The sequence below is a fragment of the Fundulus heteroclitus genome, chromosome 9 (genome assembly GCF_011125445.2).
Source record: "Fundulus heteroclitus isolate FHET01 chromosome 9, MU-UCD_Fhet_4.1, whole genome shotgun sequence".
Lineage (NCBI taxonomy): Eukaryota > Metazoa > Chordata > Actinopteri > Cyprinodontiformes > Fundulidae > Fundulus > Fundulus heteroclitus.
In genome coordinates, this window is record NC_046369.1 from 6,708,400 (window position 1) to 6,733,724 (window position 25,325).

Here is a 25,325-nt window from a genome sequence, read left to right on the forward strand (position 1 = left end):
TATATAATAAGCAATTCAAATAATGTTTATATTCATATTATAACATATATTTTACTTTAAATAAATTGATTACATAAAAAAAGCTTGATTACATAAGCAGCATTGGGCGGCGCTCGCAGGTCATCGTCGCTTGTTGTGACTGCGGAAGCACAGCATCACCGTCTATGCACCGCTGCAGAATGTGCCTGCCATTCCGCAGTTCACCACAAGGGGTTACCATGCCGAAACATTATCACCCCCCTGGCTTAGATGTGCTTCAGTGAGAAGTGTTGATAATTTCAAGTATATACAGCTGTGGCCGCGGACACCTATAAACACATCCCCTGTCCTACAGTAGATGTCCACAAACTTTAGGGTTTGGGGGCAGGAAAAGGCAAATTAAGCGGGGACGTATTTTGTAGCACTGCATGAAAAGTGAGATTTTCGTCCCCGTAAACTACCGCAGATCTCCCTCATTTTCGGCAGTTAACGACAATTTGCAACCCGTGCTTGTCGCCGTTTTCAGTGCCACAAATTGTCGGAACCGGACTCTGACGTATGTGGAGAGCGATCAGCTGCACTAATGGCCCTAATTAGCATATGAATGCAGCGAACCCGCGCGGCTTGCCAGGTCTGGCTTGAATAACCTACTCAGTATTGGCTGAAACCACTATTTTTAAATAAGTAAAATCGCTCCTGATTGGCAGCAAAACCACACGTGGCCAGGCCAGGCTTGAACGTTCTTACTGAGTATTGGATGGAACCACTTCTTTCAAACAAGTAAAATCACTCCTGATTGGTTGGCAGATCCCCAATAACTTATTTACATATATATATTTATATATATTTATTTATTATATATATTTATTTATTTATTCATTCATATTATGCTGTATATTCATGTTATCCTATGTAGGCTACTACACTATTATTAGGCTACAATCAAGGACATGATGAATGAATTTATACAGGAAATGAACATTTGCCAGGAAGATGTTTATGCAAAGAAAGAGCTTTATTAAAACAAACACCTATATACAACGCGAGGATCCAAAAATTACAACCCCGTGAACTGTCCGTTTGCCTCCTCGGGGTTGTAGGTAACTGCTGGCGGCGTTCTTTCTGAGGCAGGTCCGATGTGCAGACGCCTCCTGTGCGTGGCTCTGTACTTCGGCGTCGCCTCTAACCGGGACTGCAGCTTCACACAGAGTTCAGAGAGATCCGGTGTTGTGCGCAATTCTGTTCCCCCGTGAAAATCTGTTTCCCCTGTGTCGGGAATGCGCTTTGCAGCCGTTTTCCCGGCGCTTCTAATTGATTTCTCGGTAAAACAACTCATATAATCATGTCAAGGTTGTAACAGTCAGTTTAATCGGCAGTTGTTTACAAAATTGTAGAATAAAAATAAATAAACTAGGTCTTCTTACGCTGTATTGTGTTATTATAAATGGCAAGATAAACAGTCTTTTTCCAACTTTTGTCACTTTAACCTGACAAATAAAAGTAAGCCATAAAACACTATTCCAGCACCTACTGTGTATTTATGATTTTACATTGCTGAAAGAGGAGGATGGGATGGCTGATAGCAGGACACAAACATTATGGCTGTTTCTCAATTCACGAGAATGCGAGCGCGTTCTCGTGAATTGAGAAACAGCCTAAGACTTCCTGAAAACACAAGAGTGTAGACTTCCCAGTACATCCCTTTGTAATATAAAATATGACAGTTTACTGGATTAAGGAAATTTCTAGTATACTACATGCTATCACACATAATTTTTGAGAATTTAGAAACATTTGCTCTTTATTTCCCAAAGTTTTCGGGAGATGTCTGAAAGACCGTTTATTTATTTTTGTTTTACAATTTTGTAAACAGCTGCCGATTAAACTGAATGTTACAACCTAGACATGATTATAGGATTTGTTTTACCGAGAAATCAACTAGAAGCGCCGGGAAAACGGCTGCAAAGTGCGCTCCAGACACGGGGGAAACAGAATTGCGCACAACACCGGCCTACGAAATGGCGGCGGCCGTCCAATCCATCCAGAGACCACGCCAACAACGCCATCTTCTTCGCCAGGCTGGAAAATAATTAAATGAGAGTGGTATGAATAAAAATCAAACGCAAGTCACAATAACATTAAACAAGGAAGGAGAAGCAGTAAAAACAAGTCACTTACAGACAATGTCGTCTTTATCAACATCGTGTCAATCTGGAATTGCAGACAATGCTCCGAGCAAATAGGAGGTCACCGCCTCGCTCCGGTTCATAGAATCTGAAGCAATTACTGCCTTCCTTGGCCTATTGACCTCCACCCAAAGCAAAGCTAGCCACACAGCAATCAATTCTGCTGTGTAAACTGCTAAATCATCACTCATTCTTTTTCCAACTTTAATGTTTAATTTTGGAATGACATAAGCAACACCCATTCTTTTATCAGTTAGTTTAGATGCATCTGTATATATAGTTAAATCCTCACTATACCTCTCCATTAAAGTGGGACTTATTTTTAGTTCATTAAACCCCATTTCATTTACTTTAACCTGAATGACCCAACCAAAACTTCTGACTTGAACATTTCCACGCTCTTGGCATTGCTTCAGTACCGACTGACTCATATGAGACAGTCCACTGATAGCAATCAGCAGTTTCTTCTCGTCAGTCTGCGGACTGGCTGAAAGTTGTAGATCGCGTCCAAGAGGAGTTGAAGGGGAGTTGAATGCGAGACATGGGTAAACTCCCCCTGCAACCCTGATTTGCATTTGTATAGCTCACAGCATTTTCATTTACATGTTAAAGCCTCCCCTAGAATTAGGAGGAGGGGGGGTCATGGGGGGACCACGCCAAGCAAGGCCCACGTCAATTTCTGACAATTCACGGCAGTTTTCGGTGTTGCCTGCAAATTACCGTGAACAGCCGTTAACCTGAACTTCCACGACAATCTACAGTGCCGCATAGTGACGAAAATCACACTTTTCATGCAGTGTAGTGGCTGCAGCTTGACCTTTCTGGAAAATGTTACTCCGTCCGAATACGTCTGTTGGGTTAGGGCTCTTTAGCCAAAGTGGAAAGTGTCAAAGGGCGCCATGATAAGTGCTGTCCGAACAGGGCTGGGCCTGGGTTTTATTGTTATCGTGAAGAATCATGATAAGGATTTAGATTTATCTTGGCAGTGATACATTCCTACAGGTAGGGTCTAAAATATCCCAAAACTGCCATTATTGTCAGAATTGTTATTTTTTATGTTTTCTCCACTGCTGGTTTATTCAGAGCATCAATAAATGTCAATAAATTAAAAAATGGAATTAAATGCATTTACTGTGTCTAGTTTGGTGATACAAATCACACTTCTTTTTGTAACTAGAGTCTTGATTAAACATATTTCAAATTTTGTTTTAATATATGTTACATTTTTAAAAGTTTTTTAAGGACAGTATTTGTGCTTAGTGGGCTATAATTGCCATGTTGTCAGAGCCACACAATTATTCAAAAAAGACTGCAAGAAGCTGTAAACAGTCTTTTATCATTATTTTTATCGCTATCACAACATTACCACAATATATCGGGATGAAATTTAAAGTCCATATTGGCCACCCCTATGTCCGAATAGTGCAGTCAGTAAGGAAGGAGGTAGGAAAAGGAGCAAGATTGCTTCCTGTCATAGCTTTATTAGCATAGGAACCTCAAGATGTCCCTTACCGGATCAGATCCTCCAGTGCTGATCTAGTATGCATACCTAGAACCAGAACCAAACATGGAGAAGCAGCATTTAGTTCCTATGCTCCACAAATCTGGAACGAACTTCCATAAAACTGTAAATCAGCCGAAACACCGAGTTCCTTTAAATCCAGACTGAACACCCACCTGTTCAGAGTTGCTTTTGGCCCATAATAACAGGAACATTAACCAACATGTTTGACGTGTATTGATGTTTTTCATTTGATACAATTTAATGTTTGTTACTGGTCTCACAACCGGTGACCGTTTCCCTGTGTTTGTGATGTTTTTATGATTTCATGATGTGAAGCACTTTGAACCGCCTTGCTGCTCAAATGTGCTACACAAATAAACTTGGCTTGACTTAACCTGACTGGCACTAAGAAGTTATAAGGAATCCCACAATCTATTGCGTGATATGATGTTTTAGCACAGCCCACCTCACGGAAATTGGAAAAAAAATTCCGTAAAGAAGAGAGCATGAATTTTGTAGTTCATTTTCAGAAGGCTGTAGGCTGGATTTGACTAGAATAATCCATGTGTGTTTCCGTCACGTAATGATGTTGGAGTTAAAAGGCAGTCCAAAATCGGCACAGGAATCCATGTAGGGTCAAGGAACAGGAGCTTGGAGCAGGAGCTAGGAGCCATGATTAGATGTATTTGGATGGAGCCTCAGGCTGAAATCCGAAGTTCCTGTTGGAAGCTGTGATCACTTCCTGTTTGGTGGCGAAGGATTACCATAGCCTTTCTGTCACATTTCGAAAAGTTCATCTGTAATTATTATCTGATATTAGGCAAAGTTTGAAACATTAAAAATACTTTAAAATGAGGGTAAATTAGCAAAAGTACCCATTCACTTTTTTTCAGTGGGTGGGGCTAAAGTGATGTCATCACCTCATCACACCAACCTGGCGAACAATCATCAGTAACGAAGCACAACTAACCTGGTGAGGATGCGATGATGTGTCTGGGAGACGTAGCCTTTAAAGTATGCTAGGGAGCACCATTGATCCAAATTCCAACGTAATGCCATGGAGCTGTTGGTAGGCTGACAAAGATCGATTAATTACATAAAAAAACATAACCAAAAACTGTAAATGTGCTGTGAGCTTTGAACAAACAGATATTGGGATTTTGTCTGAAAATGGTGAAATGTAAGAATCACATCCCAACAGAAACAGTAAAAAGAAAGAGATGACCTCATCCCACCTGAGTGATGTCATTCAAGCATGACCTCATCCACCCAGTGTGTAAGCCAGAGAGGGGCTAACACAACGCGTGTCTTCCCCCTCTTGAGCCTTAATTATTCAACAGTCGGCTTCCCCTTTTGAGGCACGGCACATTTCCTTTTATTTCAGACATGGAAAACTCCCCAGTCCAAACATTTTGACGGAGAGAAATCCCCCAGAATGTGACCTGAGAAAAAAAGGAGCTAAAATGCAGCTTGTTTCATTCTAAAGTAATAATTTGTGACTCCAGATTTTAGCACGTTACGGATTCATATGGTACGATGCAACTGATCAGACACAGAGTTTACCAACGAGAACAAACTGTTTAAATAAACAAGAATGTGGCACTTAAACAGTAGTTCAGAAATGCAAGTAAAAACACAGCATTGGATAAAGACAAACTTTTAGCTGCTTTGCTGTTTGAGCTTAAAAATATTCTTTTCTCATAATAAATGTGGAGGGAGAAGATGCATTTCTCAGAAAGCTGATATTTTATTCTGCATGGAGATTTCATATTTGATTCAATATGATGAAGTGATTAGAAATATTTTAATCCAGGATGTTATTTTACTTGCAGATAACATAAAAGGTATAAAACTTCTTAGTAAAAACGAAAAGAATGATCAAAACCAACAAACTTCAGAAAAGCAATGAGAAAATAAAACTAAGAACAAGGGCTGATAAAAATGAGGCAGTGATGTCACCGTTCAGTGTGAATATGCGTGGAGAAGAACCGTGGTTTGTTCTGAGGAACTTGGAATGACAGTCACTGCAGCTCGCGGGCAGCAGAGTGATGCCGCTGCAAAGAAATGAGCCGAATCCATCTCAATAAAGATAAGCAGGTTGGAAAATTGATGTGATGCCCCTCATTGTGATGCAAACAGAGTAAATCTACTTGCAAATGAATCTCCTCCCCTTCACTGAGTCAGTTCTTCACAGGCACACAATGACGCATCTTTTCTACGTCATGAAGTCAGATAGTGACTGCAGCCACTTTTTCATTGTGACACCCACACACACACACACACCTGAATTTAATACACAAACAAAGAGTTTAGCTCACTTTAAACTCTAAATAGCAAATACATCTGTTTAAAATATTTCATTTTAGCTCTTTCCTTTTCAAAGCCTAAGCTGAATGCAACATCTGTTGTTATGTAACTATATAACATCTGTTAGAACCATAGTTTAACAATAAAGCTTGAAACAGAAACACCTGGACCATTTCCAAAAGTTATACAGCATGAATATTATCAATGATATTGGGAAATTTTCAAAAATAGCACATGTCTATAGGCTGTGGGCAAAATATAGTGGGCTTGGGATTTGTCTGAGTCAACTAGGTGGAAGGTTTTTGGCTCTGATGTGACAAAAAAGGGGGATGATGTTGTGTGATGGCATTTTCTCCATATGGATCCTTTTGTGTTAAAATCCTTAATGCGGTTATAAAAAGCATTAACTGCATACAGAATGTGCAAAAATGTTAATTTAAAGAGCAATGGCTCTAAATCTTGCTACATTGGAATATAAAGGCTGTTGTAATCTTAGATATTTAGTGGTAATCAATTTGGAACATCTTCAGTGTAGTGATCAGTCAATGATCTGTTAATCCAAAATTCAGGATTTTACACTCAAAACCCAGTCCACTCGTGGGCAGCTTTCTGCAAAAACGAATGACCTTTTAGGCGATTTTGACCTTTCTCCTACACAAAAACTGTTTTACATCACAAAAAGAATATATTATAACAATTCTTGTGCCTGTATGTGTACAAAATGGAGTTCTAGAGAAGGATCTAGCTGCAGCCGTTAAATATGCCCAATCCTGTCTCCTAACCCTAAAGACAGTGGACGTGTTTCGTAGGACTATTGGTTTTGACAAAAGCAGTATGTAATATCCTTAAAATGTTCTGTTAACTGGACCTTCTGTACTAAACCCCTACCTAAAGAGACATTGAAGGGAAAAAAAAGCTTTCTGGTGCACACATTTTCCATCAATGTCTCTTTAGAGGCTCCGTACTTGTGCATCTAATCTTTGTTCAATCATTTTCAGTTTAAAAGAAAAAAGGCCATATGACCAGGCAAATAGACATGCTGAAGCTAATTGCGTTTACATGTTTTTTTTCTGTTTCTCCTAGCATTTGACATTTTAATAGCTTCGAAAGCTTGAAAAGTTGTGTAATAATCTTCATTCTTTCTAAGTTTTAGAAAAATAGGTTGATTTAGAAAGAACCTCTGATGCAACATCTTTTATTTATTTATTTTAAACTGAAGGGGGGTGTATGTAGAAATGTGAATCATCTGTTAGTATTGCACGGTCAATGGGTTCATACAAATACAAGAAGTATTTGAATAGCAACCACTTGGAACACAGAAAGCCAGTTCTGTAGTTGCATAGATGTCAGGTTTTCACAGACAGATGAGAACAAATACAGAGGAAGAAAGACTTTGATGGATTAGTCACCATGGTAGGCAACAGACCTTAAACTTTTAGCACTCACCTGCTGCGTTACAAACTGCATTAGAAATCTCCCCCAAAAAATTCAAACGCTAAAAACAAAATTGCTGTGCTTTCCTCTGGTGAGCAATGATTCACAACTGCACAGAAATGTTATTACTCGCCTTCATTGGATCCCATGTATTTCTCTGTGTTTAATTATTCAAATCATAAAACAAACTTTTATATCAGACAAAGACAACTCATATAGATGCAAAAAGATTTGCATTTATGAATGTTGAAGTGAAGTTGTAAAAGGTTTTCAAATTACTGTTTTATCATGAGAAAAAAATCTGTCCAAATCAATTTGGCTCCACGGGGAAGGTGACTTCTCCTTTTATTAAATGATTAATTAATTGAGATTCACAACAAAAGCTGACCAATACTACTTCCTGCAGAATCAAGAAATTACTTCAATAAACCTGTCTGACAACATGAAGTAGACCTTAAAGGAGCAGTAAGTCACATTCCCACCAAGTGGAGCAAAATGTTCTCTTGTTAACAGCCTTATAAAGTTATGAGTTATTACTTTACCAGACATGTTCCTCCAAAAGGTGATGCTCTTTTGCTGTGTATTTATCCTTTGCCAATATGCGCATACGAGGCGAGGGGCGAGAAGGGCAAGGGAAATGAGTACCAGGTTGCAGCTGGAGTGGCGATAGTGAGAGGCGTACACATCTTGTTTTAGTCTACAGACAATACTCAAGCCTCACCTGGGCGAGCTCTCCGCCATCTTGTGCTACGTCACACTGCTCTCGTGGGGGCGTTTTACGGGTAGGGAGGGGCTACGCCCTGAGTTGCGGCTGTTCACATGCACGTGCATGCACGCCCCGCCAGCCCGGCTATACAATCAATAGACTGTAGAACAACACAAAGAGATAGTTGGTAACCACATACCATAGCCCACCTAAAAAGATATCTTTAATTCCTCACAAAATATATATATATATATATTTTTAGTATTTTCTATATGAAATAATTTCACTTATTGCTCCTTTAAGATCCCCAAATTCAACAGATTACGTCTATATCTCATAACATTCAGGAACAGATGAGAAGTGACATATTTGGCAGAATTTATTAAATTCAAAACAAAATGTTTTTAAGCTTTTTCTGGTATTTGATGGACATTAAACATTATGAATGAAAAAGTTGAGAGACCTCCTGGCGCCCAGGAAACATAACAGTTTGCAGGACAAGGGACAAACGGCAAAACTGCCATGTTTTCATGTACCATATGTCCCATGAAACGGTAGCTGTAATTTCGGAGGCTTCCTGAACGCACCACGCCAGGACAGGAGCTCCCTTTCTTTGCTCCACCTCTCCAGTCTCACTACCGTAGCCTACGTCAGCCGGGCAGCATCAGCGGCGTGGAAACGTTTCTCCCTCTGAGCCCCTCATCTGTCAGCGGGCGGTGAGCTGTGGCAGCAGCGCGGCGGATTTAACTCACCCGGCTTAGAGAAACCCTTCATGAAGCTTCCCAGCAATTAAGACGTAAGAACCCAGATTATTTAACATTTAATGACAATATGAGTCTCACTGCTGTTTCTCCACACGCTCTGCTTTTTTTTTTGTTTAATTAGTCTTTATACGTTTTATACATTGTTTGAATTTCCTGAGAACTTTTCGGTGTTTTTGACGGCAGAGTTATTGCCTACCCTTTCCGTTTTTTTTTTTTTTTTTGTTTTTTTTTGGTGGAAGTCGGGATTTCTCCTGGTTTCCTCCGGTCGTCCGGTGTTGAAAAGCGGAGCAGAACATGCCTGTCAGAAGGTATGTTTCTGCGGGCTGGCAAGCCCGGACCAGCCCGCCTGGGGCAGAGCAGCTTCAGCCGGGCAGTGACTCAGGGGAGGAGAGGCAGAGCAGCGCGGAGCCGGAGCGCACAGCCTCTAGACAAGGTGGCAAATAGTTACTGTTTAGGTTGTGGGCAAAAAAACAAAAAAACAAACAAACAAAAAAAAAAAAAAAACAGGTTACACTCTGAGTTTTAATAAGTCAGTGAATATTTCTCTTTAATAATTGAGCAGCTAGAAGAATCACACACCGCAACTTAAGATATTAAACTGATTATACCTTATGAATTACGCACTACTTTTAAATATTTAATTTTATTTTAATTATTTAAAACTGCAAAAATGTATATATAGGGTTTAGATAATATGATAATATGTAAAATTATTGAAACCCAGCGTGAAGGTGACGCTGCCTTTGTACCATTTAAGACATATATCAGTCCAACAAGCTGTTCTCCTGGAGATGCAAGGGCAACTTTGTGCTACAATGGAGATGTTATCCTAATTACCTGCTTGACTGTGTTAAGGTTTCATCTGGTATCAAAGTAGACACATTAATGAAATAGTAACTTCTGTTTTGATGACCTTAAACCATTAGGATTTTTTTTATGTATGAGAGCGTGAATGTGTGGAGGACCAGGTGACAATTTAAAATTAAAGCTTATCCATTACTTGGTCAACTCCTCTACTGTTATGGGTGCAGTTTTTTAAATGCTTATGATAAAGTGGAGCTATGACTAAAGTCTGATATGGAGTGAAATTGAACGTCCCTGACGGGAATTATGATGCAGAGTGGCTACGATTCACCACTTTAACCATCTGCGTCGCCAATTTCCCCCGTCTCCAAAATGAGCGTTTGCATTTGTTAGTGAGAGTAATGAGAGTCTTGGACTTTCAAAATTGCTTATAAATATCACTTCCATAGGAAATCCGGGTTAACTATAACTGTATAAACAAAACAGCTGCTGGTATATGGCATCAAATTTGGAATATTTGATCAAATCCAACGAAGGAAAAATCTGTCCCTTTTCAGTCTTTGATTGACTGATTGTTGCATCTCAGTTTTTTTCTCTATCTCTGTTTTCAATATAAGATGATGCTACTTTAGTAAAGGATAATTTTTTGTAAGTCTTTTATCACCTTTGTGTCAGGAGAGCCAATAAATGCAAAAGATGCCGAAGGTTACTGGCCCCATATCATGGTTAAATGAGCATTTGAACAGTCCAAGTATTCACGAGTGTCTCAAATATTTTAGACTTGCTCCCATAAATGCTTTTTTTCTTATATCTGATCTTTTTCTTGTAAAGCAAGCCATATATATTTCACCATCAGTTTGCAGTCCTGCAATTATAGGCAATGACTTTCTGTGGTATTTATTTGATGTGTTAGGAAGATATTTTGCACCCCTGTTTAGTACCGTGACGCTTACAGTGATCAGATCAAATCCATGTAGGAAGTGTTGAAAATCATCTTTGGATGTTATCACACCCATGTAAAATTTTAATCTCACCAAGCCTCAGTTCAGCTTTGCCTTTATGTTTTGGGATGAGTGTAATATTGATGACGATATTAATGAAAGCATCTGAGTAGATTTTACCATAAATGCATCTCAGTATCTTTTAAAAAATTGCATTTAACCAATCTGGAATTAGTAGGAACAGCTTATAAACCAGTTGAAAGCACCTCACAGTTAGCGTTTACATAAGGGATCCATATTTCTCCAGGTCTGACTGTTGGCAGGTTACAAATCGACCCATGTAAAATCTCTCTACCGCATTTCTCATGTGTTACATGTCAAACATTGTAAAATATGCTGTATGCAAAAAAAAAAAAAATCTAATTTCCACAAGTTAGGAAAATTTTAACACACAATATACTTTAAAATTAATAAAGTGTGTGAAAATCATTTCAAATTTGGAAGGTTTTCCTACATGTTTCACATGTTAGAAGAACACAATGGAAACTCCAGATGAGAAACTTGTGTGTTAATATTACTGCATAATGCAATTCCCACATGTACAAAACATGTTAAAACATTTCAAATTTGAAAGCTTTTTTTTTTTTTTTTTTACACGTTTCACGTAATAATCCACAACAAGATTTTTACATGTGAAAGATGTGTCCCATATAATTTCCATCTGTGAGAACCTTTTGCACTTGTTCATTATTTTCCAAAATTTCTACTCATTATTACACTATAGATTAGCACATAGAAAACCTTTCCGCATGCAAAATCTAATACTTACTTAATGAAACTAAAGCAGAAAGGAAGGCAGATGTGTCAGATATCGTTCACGTCAAATGATATTCCATTCTGTAAATTTTTTTTTTAGAAAAATACTTATTGGCTGATAAACTGCTATGTCAGGCCAGGCTGAGAATCTAAATTTAAGGGCTATTGCAGCCCTGCTTGTGTCACAGAGCAATAGTCGTACACACTGCAAGAAAAAGGTTCTGCCCAGACGTGTTGAAAACAATCGGCAAGAACTTCCAGAGAATTCTGGAACAAATACAGAGGAAGTACTATGAGAACAAACATGTCTTTTGCTGGGAGAGTGAGAACAAATGTCTCACTTCACGTTATGTCTGTAGCAGCCTTTAGTGGGAAAACTTGCGAAATCATTTGTATTTAGTCATAACTCCATCCATCCATCCATCCATTTTCTAACACTTCTATCCCTTATGGGGTCACGAGGGGTGCTGGTGCCTATCTCCAGCTGTCAATGGGTGAGAAGCGGGGTACACCCTGGACAGGTCTCCAGTCTATCACAGGGCAATTTAGTCATAAATGAAAAGTGAAATCAAATTGCATGGTGAAATCAGATGTATTTAGATTCAGGTGTTTTTCTGTCCCTTGTGGCCTTTGTTCAACAGTGTTCAACAGTTTGATAGGATGACTAAAGCATCTGCACATTGTTTATCTCATTATTCAATTTTGAAAGGATAAACCCTTGAGATGATGAAACATCTCCTTTTCAAGGGGGTCCTTAAAAGAGAAAGGAAAAAAAAAACCTTAAGAGACGGATACAGAAGTATATACAAGAAAATACATATAAATGGTCACAAACAACAAATCACACCATACATTCAAACACACAATGGTCTCTAATAAAGATTCTGTTAAACATTAACACAATATTGTAACCACTATTATATACAAAAACAGCTACAAATGTTTTGAAGATGTTGAGCAAGGGCCTTCTTAAAAGCATAAACAATGAGGATGGAGGATTGTTCCAGTCAAAAAGTACTTTATATTTAAATGAAAAGTTTACAATCTCCTTATTGATTCTCGGGACATCAAAAAAGCATTTTAGTTGCATGCCTAAGACTATTTGAGGAGCTAAATTGAACCAGGTATTGTTTTAAACAGTCAGGATAACTAGGATTATTACATTTAGATATAAATAATAACCAGCGAGTGAGCCAGGACAGATGTTGGTACAATAGACAGTGGTGGTTTCTGAAAGAGCATCGATTAATATTACATCCCAACTGAGCCACACAGAGCCCCATGACTTTTTTGTTGTTGTTGGTAGAAATAGTACTTTAAAAATTTAATATTTGGGTACAAAAACATGAATAGTCACCTGTTTGCCAATGTGTGTTGCCTGATTTTATTAGGCGTGAATGTATACCTTTTTACATGGGACCTGTTTTTGAATGAAACATGAAGTTTATCCGTTTTAAACAACACTTCAACATCTTCAGATATGTACAGATATTTAGCATCTTGATCATTTTATTCAAGTTTTAGGGAGAAAGGAATCATAAAGATGGTTGTGAGTAAAGATATATTCTGAATGTAGAGCTTTGTTTCTTGTAAATACACAACTTTGCTATCTGCTTGTTTTCTCCCTGGGACGTGCAGAAAATAAAATCCTTCTCTCACTAACTATAAACAAATGCTAGCAAAGCAGAGCCTTGGATGATGTCCAATGTCTCCAGGGAGCCAGAGATCCTGCCTGATGCAGTCATCAGGCTTTGTTTTGAATATTTACCAGTGATGACAGGGCTTTATTAATGTTCAGAACACAAACTTCTGTCCAATTTTTCCCCTGCTATGTTTACATCTTGATCTAGCTTGTTATATAATCTATGTTAACCAATTAGCCAATTAATTAAGCTTATCCATCTGTTGTTTATCTCAGCGGATCTTAATCCTTACCCATAAAAAAGAGATGAATGTCTCTGTAATGTGACTTTCACTACCTGTTGACAGAGGGGTGTGCAGATGATTACTTCGTTTTACACCTCTATCATATAATTAGAAAACTGTGGCTGTGTTACATCACTTCTGTTCTTCAGTTTCAAACCAAGAAGCTTCATATAGAAATACACAGATGATACATCAACTTTATTTAGCTAAAATGATCTGTAAATATATAACTGAGTTAAAAAAAGGTTTCTGTCTCATGCCAGGTAAGTTGTAAAAGGATACTTAAATGTTAAAATGGATCTAAGTAAAGTTGCTATTAGAGTTTTAATTCTTAGAAGCATAGTTGCTTCACAAAACAGGAATCTGTTCATCAAATAATGCTGCAAAGAACTAAGGTAGGAAAGCAAAATAAAAACTCTCTTGGCACCTGAAGGACGGCTCAATATCATCCTAACTGTGGACATGGCAGCTTGCAAATCCTCAGTAGAATTTGGTAGGTCTACAATGAAGCCTTACAGGCTGTGCTGTGATTGGTGGTCCCTACAGTTGACACAACTTGTCCACTTATCTGGAACAAACTTCCAGAAAACTGTCAGAGTGCTGAAAGCCTGAGTTCTTTTAAATCAGGATTAAAACACATTTGTTTGGGATTGCCTTTGACTGTTCTACTGTTTACTGAAACATCATTAGTCTAAGTTTGCAGTCCAACTGTTAAAATCATTAATATTTGCTTTTAGTGAACATTTTCCTGTGTTTTATTATGTTTAAAATTTTTATACATTTTATTCCAATTTGCTTTTATTCTGTTGTATTTTTCCATATTTTAATCTTGTAAAGCACTTTGCGTTGTCCTTGTACTGAAATGTGCTATACAAATAAGTTTGCATCGCTTTACCTTATATTTATACAGCCCACCCACTTGCAGGAAAGTTATGATTGATTGATTTTACTGTGATTCTTGACAATTTTCCAATAAACGTGACATTGCAGGGCCCTGTGATGATTTTTTTTAGAAGGCATTTGAATCACAGAGCTAATAGAGTTCTTTTGTCTTCCCAGAAACAGAACATAATGAATTGTGATTTGATGGAAATGGTACCCTTTCAAATAAAAAAGGAAATTCCAACGCTTTTTCTTTAGGAAATAATTAGAAAATAGGAATAATGCAGTTATAAATGCAATACTTAATTTCTGATTACGCGAAGGTCCATCTAAAAATATTTTCGAAATTAATTCGGTCCTCAGAGACGGCCTAGAGAGCCATGATATTTTACCTCAGCTATTTAAACAGCTGATTTAAAGGTATAGTGGATGTTTTTTCAGGAAATGTGGGTAAGAAACGCCCAAGTCACTTTAGGATCATGAACATGCCATGCATTGAAAACTGTATCTCTTGTAAACTGTGAACCATCAAAAACAGTCACAAATGGGCTGATACTGAGGAGTTTTAAGTTCCCTCAAAGAAGCACTATGGATTGAAAATGCTAGGCAGTTACCTCTTCCTCCAAATAATTGTAGTCTACGGCCAAAAAATATTTTAGAAACCCAGATTAAGCTGCAGAAGAAATCTGCATTGACATCCCATAAAGGCCAGTGTGGTGAAAGGAGCTTGACTATAAATAACTAGTTATCTTCTTGGCACCAGAACACAAAGAAAGCTTTCGCTGGAAATTGCTGACCTCAACCCTGTGTTGCCATAGTATACACTTTGTTACAGATTAATCATTGCAATACCTGAAGAGATCTTCCCCCAGAGTTCTTGGAATTAGGTGGATCATGATGAAATACCTATTTTTTTCCACAAGTGAGATTCAGAGTTTTCCACCTTGATTCAGAGGTTTTTTTTTTTTTTCCATTAAGTAAAAATCATTACATGGTCTTCATTTCTACTTGAATGAACTTCATCTGGGCTGGCTGGTTAGACTACATTTAATGTCACTTTCCTGTGTACTTTCTCACTTGTTTGATCTGGCAGATTCTAAAAGCTTGTATGTGTCTTTGCAGGACGTGGTCCGTAATGTTGACAGTCCTGGTGCACGTGTTCCTGGTGCTGCATGGTGAGTTTCCAGCACAACCCGACAGTAGCGCTTATGTTGTTGGATATGAACGTTCTTCCATTTTATTATTTGATTTTTGTATGAAGACCACGGTTCTTATATGTGGAGTACAGAAATCTGAACCAGCCTTTCACTACTTTTAAGGTTTCAGCTGATATTGAAACACATGATAAGCATGTCTAAGAATTACCTTGAGGTGTTTGAATCCAGTCACATCAGAAGCCCAAATAACTGGGTTTGCCTTTGCTACATCTTATGATGATTTAGTCTTGCAATTATAATTTGGTAAGAAACAGAGTAGTAATAGATCGGTATGGTTTACGGTAAACAGTAAGTAAACAGTATGCAGCTTGTCATATGTATGATGTTTTATGTGGATGACATTCTTTTAAATAGCCAATGTAAAAATGATGGTGCCCTATTTACATGCTTTGTGTTTTCTAAGCTATTTGGACATATAGATATACTAAAAAGATACTAAAAAGAATCAAGCATACACAGTAAATATGATATAATATATAAATATAAATATGTAAAATATTTTTTTAAATGGATGGAGCTTAATTTCAAGAATAGTTTCAAGATTCCCCTTGAAGCAGGAAGCATGGAAGGCTGAAAGCATAAACATTTTAGAATTGCCAAGTCAAAGTCCAGATTTACCTCCACTCAAAAGCCTGTGATTTAAAAAAAATGCTGTTCACAAATATCATCGGTCTAATCTGATTGAATTTGAGCTACTTCTAAAAGAAGAATGGGCAGACAGTTTATTCTATAGACTAGTACAAAAAAGTTGCAGCTGTTGAAAAAATTGATATCTGGATATAATGGACGCAAAAAAATGTATTATTCTCAAAGATACTCAAATTTGTTAAAATCAGTAGAGACTGACATGAAGTTTAGACAAAAGTTCAAGCTGGAAGACTCACCGCGCCGCACCTGTTTCCACTGATCACCTCGCCATGTGTCTGTGCACCAGCCGATCTGCGTCAAGTCTTCATCCTATCATCCCACAAGGCTCTGTTTGTGAGGCTCTTCACCCATGGATTCTCCTGCCTCCCTCCTCCACCCCATCTCCTCCTTCGTGCTCAGTGCTCACAAGCTTCACCTGACTCCTTCTCTCCTCTGGCCTTCACCACCAGTGTCCGGACCCGGGGGGATGACTTCACTAATCCTAATCCTAAAATGAATATCAAAGCTCATAGACATTTGCAGCTTTCCCGTCTTTTGCCGGGAGCCGAGCGCCAAAGAAACTTTCTGATCTATGTTAATAAATCTGTGTGAGTGTCTCCAGATTGAACTGTTCTCATTTGCTGAAATTGGTGCTGTTGACATTGCTCAACACTTGAGGTGTTTTGTAGATAGCAGGCCCTTAAATCTGTCATGCATTGATATGACAGGAATGAAAGAAAGATGTTCTGCCTCTTTGAACACAGCAGCTTCATGCTATTGGTGTATTAGCGTATGTGGTTATTTTAAAGGTTGTTGTTGGGTTTTTTTATGCCATCAGGATAAAAAAAAATGCCAAATGTTCTCCATCATATTATTGTTTTAAAATGCAAAATTACATGGAAGGCATACCAGAGAGTCTAATTGGGTTTGCAAACCGATTTAGGTGATGGAATAAAAAATAAAATGAAATAACATAAAGTATACAGAGGAAATCTCCAAAATTGTCTTTGACGTCAAATGGTATTTTGTCTCCTAGAAGAGTTTGACATCATATTTTTTTTACTATAAAAGCAGTAACCTTCCTACTGAAAAAACAACAACACTTCTCATCATTTGAAATAATTCAAAAAGCTTCTCTCCAACATTGTTTTAAACTACTTACACTCCCCTGTCTCTCTGTGCTTAGCTGTTCAATGTTTAGAGCCTGGAGCGCCTGTTCATTCAGGTGCGCTGGACCTCCCATGGCAGGATGAGCTGTGCTGTGACTCACCTCCTGCTAATGTTCATGCGAAGGAAGGGAGAAGCCAAACTGAAATAAACCTCCCACACCCTCCACTCTGCAAATTAAAGAGCTCTACAGCAGAATCGCAGCCTCCAATGCCTCCAGGCGGTAAGAGTTAAAGTTCAAAATGCATCTGACCGTGTGTTCTCGAACTTCTCCAGTCTTGTCGCCTCAGGCCGTGCTGATTAAGAAGCTGCTCAATTGAAATCATTCTTTTTTGTTTGCTTTTATTTAGTGTCAGTTTATACCAGTAAGCATTTACAAGGTTGAAAAAGTTTTTTTGTTATTATTTTACTGGTAAAAGTTTATATATTTTATAGTGTAGTTATAGTTTAATATTTTTTTGTTCATTCTAAACATATTCTAATTACTGTTTAGCCTTAAAGCCTGAACGTACCTCTTCACATCCAGGACCCAGAGCCACTTGGACCGGCCAACAAGACCGAACCATTGTAGTTTTAGCTCAGTTGAACTGCAGTTAGAGATACAGCTTTCAATATAATGTACTGGTTTATATTTTGTCTACTGGTAAGTAAAGAACCTAACAGAAATATGTCTTATGAGACGAACAATGCATTTTCTGTCCTTGAAATTCATGACATATAGAGAAAACAACAGATCTCTCCACGCAGTGTTTCATAAAAGCTGGGCTCATCACTGTTTTTATTCTTCTGCTTGTGATCTGACTGGTCGTTCTCTTCAAATGTTGAGTTTTATTTTCACTGCTGAGTGTTTTGATTGAGTTTATTATTGGCATGGTTGTGATAGCAATAATCCGGGCTACAAGGCAACATCTGCTGAGAGTCCTAGCAGACCCTAGTAGGATACTAGTAGGTGGGTACAGATGATGGAGTTTCATTTTACACTGGCTTCTTGGTCGTTCAGAAACCAGAATCAACTGAGAAGTATAGTTGAAGTCTTAACATTTTAGTCATTCAAATCTAAAATCAAACCTGAATCCAAAGATTTAGGTCTGCATTCCACAGATGAACATGGATACCACTGCATTTAAAGAACAGCTCTGTGCAGAAATGAATATAGGTATTATTGCTCTGGGCAGTGACAGAACGTTGCTGCATATCTTTCTCCTTCTTTCTTTCTGACCATTTCCTGTCCGATTAATGAGAATAAAGGCCACTAGAGGTAAAAAAAAACAAAGAAAGAAAAATTTTTCTGGTTCCTTGTGATACCATTGGTACTTTCATCCCTAAAACCAATGCGTTGTTGTAAGATAACTCACCTTCACAACTACTGTTAATCCTTATTAAAGTTGTGTGATTGCTTTTGACAGTTAGCAAAACTAAGGTCAGTATTTCGTACAGTCCCCTGTTGCCAATAGCACAGCATTCTGTGCTGGTAGGCACTGGCATATTTTGGCTGTTTATATGTTGGACAGACTATACAACAAGTCACGTTACTACAGCATCTCTTGTCTTTGACCGAAGTGTCCCCAAACATCAAGCTGAAAGGGCTCATTAACCCTTTTGATGGCCTCTGTAGCGGATTGTTTTTGGTCTTTAGCACAGAGTTAAATGGCTGTGTTGTTGGATTAATTGTTTGCTTGCAGTGACGGTAAGATAGTAGGGGTCATCGGGTTTACTCAGTGACAGAAATCCATTCAGTTGAGTCATAGTTATGAAATACTCTGTTGATATTGGACATCTAGTGGTGGAGAAGCATGTGGATTGTCTTCACATTGAACTGCGAGGAGCTGTGATGCATCAGAGCTCATTTATATGTTGAACAATTAAAGCCTCCCCCCTGCGTCTCCACCTGCTTCTACAGACCTTAAAACAGTTAGGGCCAACAGCTGATTTTACAGCCACCACAGGAGACCATTTAACATGAGTTAAGTTGCCCTCTTGTAGTGCATCATGTTTATGTGATTCACATCGTGTCTTGCTTTAAGCAGCAAGGAAATCTCAAAGACCGGTGATCGAGTTTACAGCAGGTTAAAAGCTGAAAGTTTCAGTGCATATTTTGTGGCGAATCTTACCAACATTTCCAGACATTCAAAGCTCAAAGTTATCAAACAGAGCAACTTTATTATATTGTTTTGATCTTTCTGGTGTCTTCTAAATACTTGCTTACTCCAGCTACTCCGCAGCTTTAATAAATCACTGACATGTCTTGACAGAAGTTTGGTTTTGAGTAGCTTCTTATATCTATTTGCTTCCCTGAATTAATTTTAAACACCTCACTTTTTTTGCTCAGTTACAGTGTGCACATTGAGAAATGTTGTTGTCAGGGTGACCTAGTAGCACTTAATATAAAAATGTGACTGATTTGAATGCTGTAGTTTCTTACGGGGTGGGCACCGGTCAGAGCTGATCGAGTTTAAAACGATCTGATTCAATCAGTGCCAGGTTTCTTTAAACATCTCCGTTCTAGATGTCTAAGAAGACCATGTCCATTGATTGTGAGAAAAGCCCCATAGGCACAGCCACCGTCAGGGAAGGCAACCTGGTCAGTTGTCCAGGGCCCACATTAGAGGGGGAGCAAAGAATTGTCCCTTTGACTATCAATTCATGGGTTTGAATACCTTTTTCAGAATGGGTATATCTGTAAAGAAAATGTAGGCTTGATATAAGAGTTAGGGAAAAATAACTTTTTTACTTATTTTTTTTTATTCCTTATTGTCCTTGAAGTTGTGGGCAGGACCCCCTGCGGTTAAAACACAAAGATAGTTTGGCTGCTGACGCAAGTTCTGACTTAGAGTTCATTAAGCCGCTCCAGTGGAGTGTAGTGTGCTCTGTCAGCTGCAGGCAGAGAAAGCAAAGTATCCCGTTTCAATCTGTCCCCCCCCGCTCTGGCCCAGGTTGTCGCTTCATCACGTTTTGATAAAGGACCTAAGGAGTCACCTGAGCAACATGCTTCATAGCCTTACTTCTGTTCCCGCTTCACTGTTCCCTACACGCTGCAGCTGGACCTCTTCTCTCTGACATTTGCTCTGATAGTGCTAATAAACTCAGCAGTTTCTGTCATGCACAGATATTCAAAAAGGGACTTGGGGGAAACTTCTGTAAAAATCGCCCACTCTGCCTTTATATGCGAGCAAAGCGCTGCTGTAAGAGACATGACACATGTTTTTTTTTCTGTGTACCTTTCAAACTGCGGTCTAAAGCCTACTGTTAATATTTGCTGGATTAAACACAAGTTTTGAGACTTGTGTAACACTTGTTATCATTGAGTCATTTTTATCATGTAAATGGAGGAAGAAAAAAACAATATCGGTCTCAAGAATCGGCCCCAAATAATCGGCAGCACATACCGGGTATCGGTTAGGGACTCATGTCAGAATAATCGGCATCGGCTTCAAAATGTTTTAAAATTCTGTTTGTCGGATTTTACCCAAAATTAATTAAAATTATGAGATCTATCTATTTGTATGTCTGTCTATGTATGTATGTATGTATATGTATGTGTGTATAAAGTCTTTGAGTTCTCAGAATTTGAACCGTGGCTATTTTCTGAGAAATCTTCATCTGGAGGTGACAATGTACTAATTACCAAATGTGGTTTCGTTTCAGGCAGCTGTTTGGACATACTGTGTGGAATGGATGAAAACTGGGCAAATTTAACGTGTCATCTTAAGTCCAATGGCCAGTCGTCCAAAACCCTGAAGACCAACCATACAGCAGTCAGCTTGCAGCAGCTGTAAGCGAAACCTAGTGTTCTGCTTTTTGAGAGCGCCTGAATGAGTACTTGTTTGTGCTTGAGTGTTTCCTGACAGCTCACTGGGGGGTTAAATAACTGTTTACTTTGAGCAGCAGGGGGGGGGAGATGTGAGGATGTAACAGTGGATTCAGGCTTCTTTAGCGATGGAACCAAAGATACCAAATCACCACAGACCTAACCAACAGAAAGCAGAGTTGAATATGATGCAAAGCCACTGGGAGTGCTTGTGGAAGATTACTGTATAATTAATAAGTGAGGAAACATGATTAGCATTATTAAAACTTCAAGAATCAAGAATCAGTCAAGAACCAAGAAGAATCAAGAGAATCAAGAATCAAGACAAATAAAATGTTATTGATATAATATTCTTGATTCTTATTAAAAACTTGTTTCTTATTCATAAAAGAATGTTTTTCTGATGCCAGACGACCTGCAAGGCAAAAGTGAAAACTTTATCTACTTTCTCTTTTTGAGGAGGCTTTTTTATGTTTTAATGAAAAAAGCTTCTCCTGAATGGTTGCTTCTTTACATGCAACCTGAACGGTTGCTTGAAAACCCAAACCCAAGTTTAGCTTTAAACATGTTCAACATCTTAGATCAAAATGCTCCTAATAAAATATTCTCCTTTCTCCAGCTCTCAGAACAACCGCACAGACCACCCTGCCTCTGATCATCAGGCTGTATGTGATGCAGAAGAGTCACTCGTGTGCTCAATTCATCTCAACTCAACAAGAGCGTTAGCTGTCCGGGTAACGGTCAACGTCTCCAGCGTTGCGGCTTCAACAGTTTTGCTCAGGGTTCCTCCCAGACCTGGTAAGAAAGGAAACATCAAATCAACAGATCATTTGTTTAGCAATTAAACAATTCTTAACTGATACTGCTTTATCCCAATAAACGGAATGCAAGTTCTATTTTTTATTTATTAGGGAATAGTCTAATACACATACCAATTAGGGATACAATTTTGACCTCTGGCTTAATGGTGGATTAATCTGCCTCTTGCTGAATAGCACACATTCATCACAGAATGGACTCCCCTAGCCCACTTAAGGTGTGCTGCGGCATCTGGCACCAAAATGTTTGCATCAGACCATTTAAGTCCTGTAATTTCTAAGGTAGGGCCTCCACGGATCAGTCTTGTTTCTCCACATCATCCACAGTTGCTTAATTGGATTGAGATCTGGGGTATTTCGAGGCCTTCAAACTTGTTTTTGTGGACCACACGACTTGTGCCAGCTGACCTTCCTCATACAGGCTATCCTGGTGTCATGTGTTCCCTGGATAAGCAATAAGCTTTCACCTGGGGGGTCCTCATGTGATGAGATGATCAGAAGAAGCGTTTTGGTCCAGGTCTGATGCTCTCATGACTATTATTGGCACTTTCAGATTTGGACAGGTTTTTTTCTTCAGTAACCTAGCATGGTAACAATGTTATTCTACAGAGCAAACTGTGGTGCACCGTGCATTCTGACACCTTTAACATATACACAAACCCCACATACATACAATTCAGCACAGTTCCTCCTTTGCACCGTCTTTGATACTGACATATGCAAGAGCTGCGGCTATGGAGACGCTCTGACCCAGTGGTTTCTCCCTTCGATTTTTTTTTCTTTATCAATCCTGCTCGGCTCTTTCTGCTGTCCAGTTTTTCTTGCTTCCAACTCATCAACTTAGAGGACAAAACGCTTAAATTTCTGCCTAAGTTATCCCACTCATGAGCAGATGCCCAGAAGAAGAGCTAGTCAGAGCTTTACAGTATTATTCACTTTGTTTATTTTATTTCAATGTACTGAATAGACTCTTTTTGACGAGGTAGCCTATTGAGCATTCTTGCCATGAAGCAGGAGCGTATTCTTGGTGTTTTATATGTACAACCACATTTCTTTATGCTCATTACTGTAGGGGATCAAAGCAGAAAGTTCCCAGCATGCATTCTTTTTTTTTTTTTTCAAAGGTCAAGAGCTTTGAGGTTATATTCAGAGCGTAATCCTTCCATGTTCGGAGTGCTGGTGTTTTGTGCTGTGGTATATTCACCCTAACAGCAATGAATCTGGACAGATAAAGCAGCAGACGTGGATGGAATACAGCTTAGAGGCTGTTTGTGTGCACGGCCTCACTGAAGCTGATCTCCACAGTGATAGGCAAAAACATTCTGTGTTTGGTCAGGCAGGTGGCTTGATTTAATTTAACTTAGTTGGTCTTGGATTTTTATTTCTTTACTTTTCATTCTAAGTAGAATTATACGGCATTAGCTGCATATAGTTTTTCCTCTCTTTTATGTCAGAAAGTTATTTCTTCTGTTAATGATTTCATATCCAAAACAATGCAGTGGTCAGTGTAGTATTTTTTTGTTGTACATTACAGAACATCCTTTATCAGAAAGTATATTTACTGGTTCTTAACTATTTAAAACATAAACAGTGTTTCATATACATACATGGAAGATACATGGAAGTGCAACATGATAAGCTTCAACCTCTGTCATGTTGTTGTTCAATTAGTTGGTTTAAAAATAAACAAAAATGCTAAAATATGTCACTTTTATAAAACCTGACAAATGACTTCCGCAATAAGTCTTAGTGCAACATTCACAAACATTTCCAGGCAGCAGATATCCCAAACATTAGTTTAGTAACACAACACTGTTTCCTCCTTTATAACATCTGAGGCTGCTGGAAATTGACGCCGAAATTGATGTTATAAAATAACTATGATTCAGCTCCAATGAGACTTTTAAAAACTGCATATCTTTACCAATAAAGAAGAACATAGGACCTATAATTTTCTTTGAACATGCTAAGCCATTAGAAAGAAGGGGATAAAAAAAAAACTTGAGATACTCTGTCGCTTTAGGAACTTTTTGCCTGAGAAATGCCCAAAGGAGGTGAACCTTCACATTAAGAGAAGTTTCCAGTTTCAAGTGTATAAAAATGTTTGTTGTCTTAGTGTATATGTTCCTGGTTAGTGCGGCCCAATAAATCTCAAATTTATCATTATTGTAAAATCACTGAATAAAAAAATCAATATTGCAAAGACCTGCTTCAACAACTCTAAATATTAGCTCATTATAGATGGACCATACATTGAAGCTGTCTCATTCCTCTCAGATATTTAATGATGTTTGTCATTTATTGCAGCAGAACAATGTTTCAGAGAGATATTAAGATGATCTTCTAAAATTACTAACAAACTACAACTAAGTTGTTTAATTGACAGCACAGCAGATGTGTACGTCTGAAGCAACTTCATCAATAAAAACTAGTCGATATGGGTCAAGCAAATTCCATTTTTTCCCCAGTAGCTGGATAGATAATGCTCTGTTTTTGGTCTATTTCTGTAATGAGCCTGAAGCTGGAATACATTTTCAGCTTCATTTTTTTACATACGCGGTATGCATATTATCACTTAAGTAAAGTGCAGAAAATTAGCATTAGTAAACAAAACAGATTGCTCACCCCCACTGTTTTTTCCACTTCTTCCATTTTGAATAAACATGCCCTCTGCTAAAAACCCCATCATGCCTTTTAAGTACATATGTAATGTTGCCATGGAAACACCTTTTTAGCTTAGGGCTATGCTTGAGTGATTTCCCCCCTCTGTGCCTTATGGAAAGCCTGTTGAATTAGTTTTCAGTACAGCAGAATAGTGGAGACAAACTACTGTTGCATGCCATTCGCATTCAGATTCAGATAAGTTAGGATAAGTTAGGATATTAGGGTCATAGGAACTTTAAATAAGACTCACGTAGAGCTGAATGACCCTGCAGGAAACTAAGAAACTGTTGGGGTCCAGCAGGTTGTGAGTTTCTTATTTCTAATGCTAGTCCAGTCTAGAGAAAACACACTGACGATCTGGGTCTGTATACAGTGGATCTCAAAAGTGTAAACACTTCTGTTAATTGTGTAGTTTTCCTAAAGCTTTGGTCTGCTGATATAGATTCCAACACATTCTGATTTCTCCACAAGATTCATGATAAATGGACATATAAGAAAACCCTTAAAAATATTACTGTTAGCCATCCTGCCATGAGCAGTCATTATATAATTAATAGTAGGACATTGTAACGTTGTTTGCACCTAGTTAGCGTGAGCATTAGCTTTAGTCAAAATGACAAAACAAATATTTTTCTGTTATAAGGTTGGCCTTCCTGTGGTCTGCTAAAAGTCTCCCTCACTATTGTTCTCTCACAGTCTGAATGAAGCTTACAAATATCCTGACCCATCATATAAAATACTTTTTCCTTTTAAATAGGTTTGTCCAAGTTTTTGT

The 25,325-nt window shown here is 38.3% G+C and overlaps 1 protein-coding gene across 3 annotated transcripts in view; it reads left to right on the forward strand.

Moving 5' to 3' along the window:
* lepr (leptin receptor) overlaps positions 1-25,325 on the forward strand; it is a 53,589-nt gene that overhangs the window by 10,948 nt on the left and 17,316 nt on the right. For 2 of the 3 annotated variants that reach the window (XM_036140905.1, XM_036140907.1), the window contains 4 exons: positions 15,372-15,424; positions 17,280-17,483; positions 20,906-21,032; positions 21,688-21,866. In XM_036140905.1, coding sequence (XP_035996798.1) covers positions 15,385-15,424; positions 17,280-17,483; positions 20,906-21,032; positions 21,688-21,866 — 550 coding nt within the window. In that variant the 5' untranslated portion in view covers positions 15,372-15,384. Of the gene's footprint in view, positions 1-8,746; positions 8,913-15,371; positions 15,425-17,279; positions 17,484-20,905; positions 21,033-21,687; positions 21,867-25,325 lie in introns of those variants that run through there. The other variant, XM_036140906.1, reaches the window with a different exon arrangement.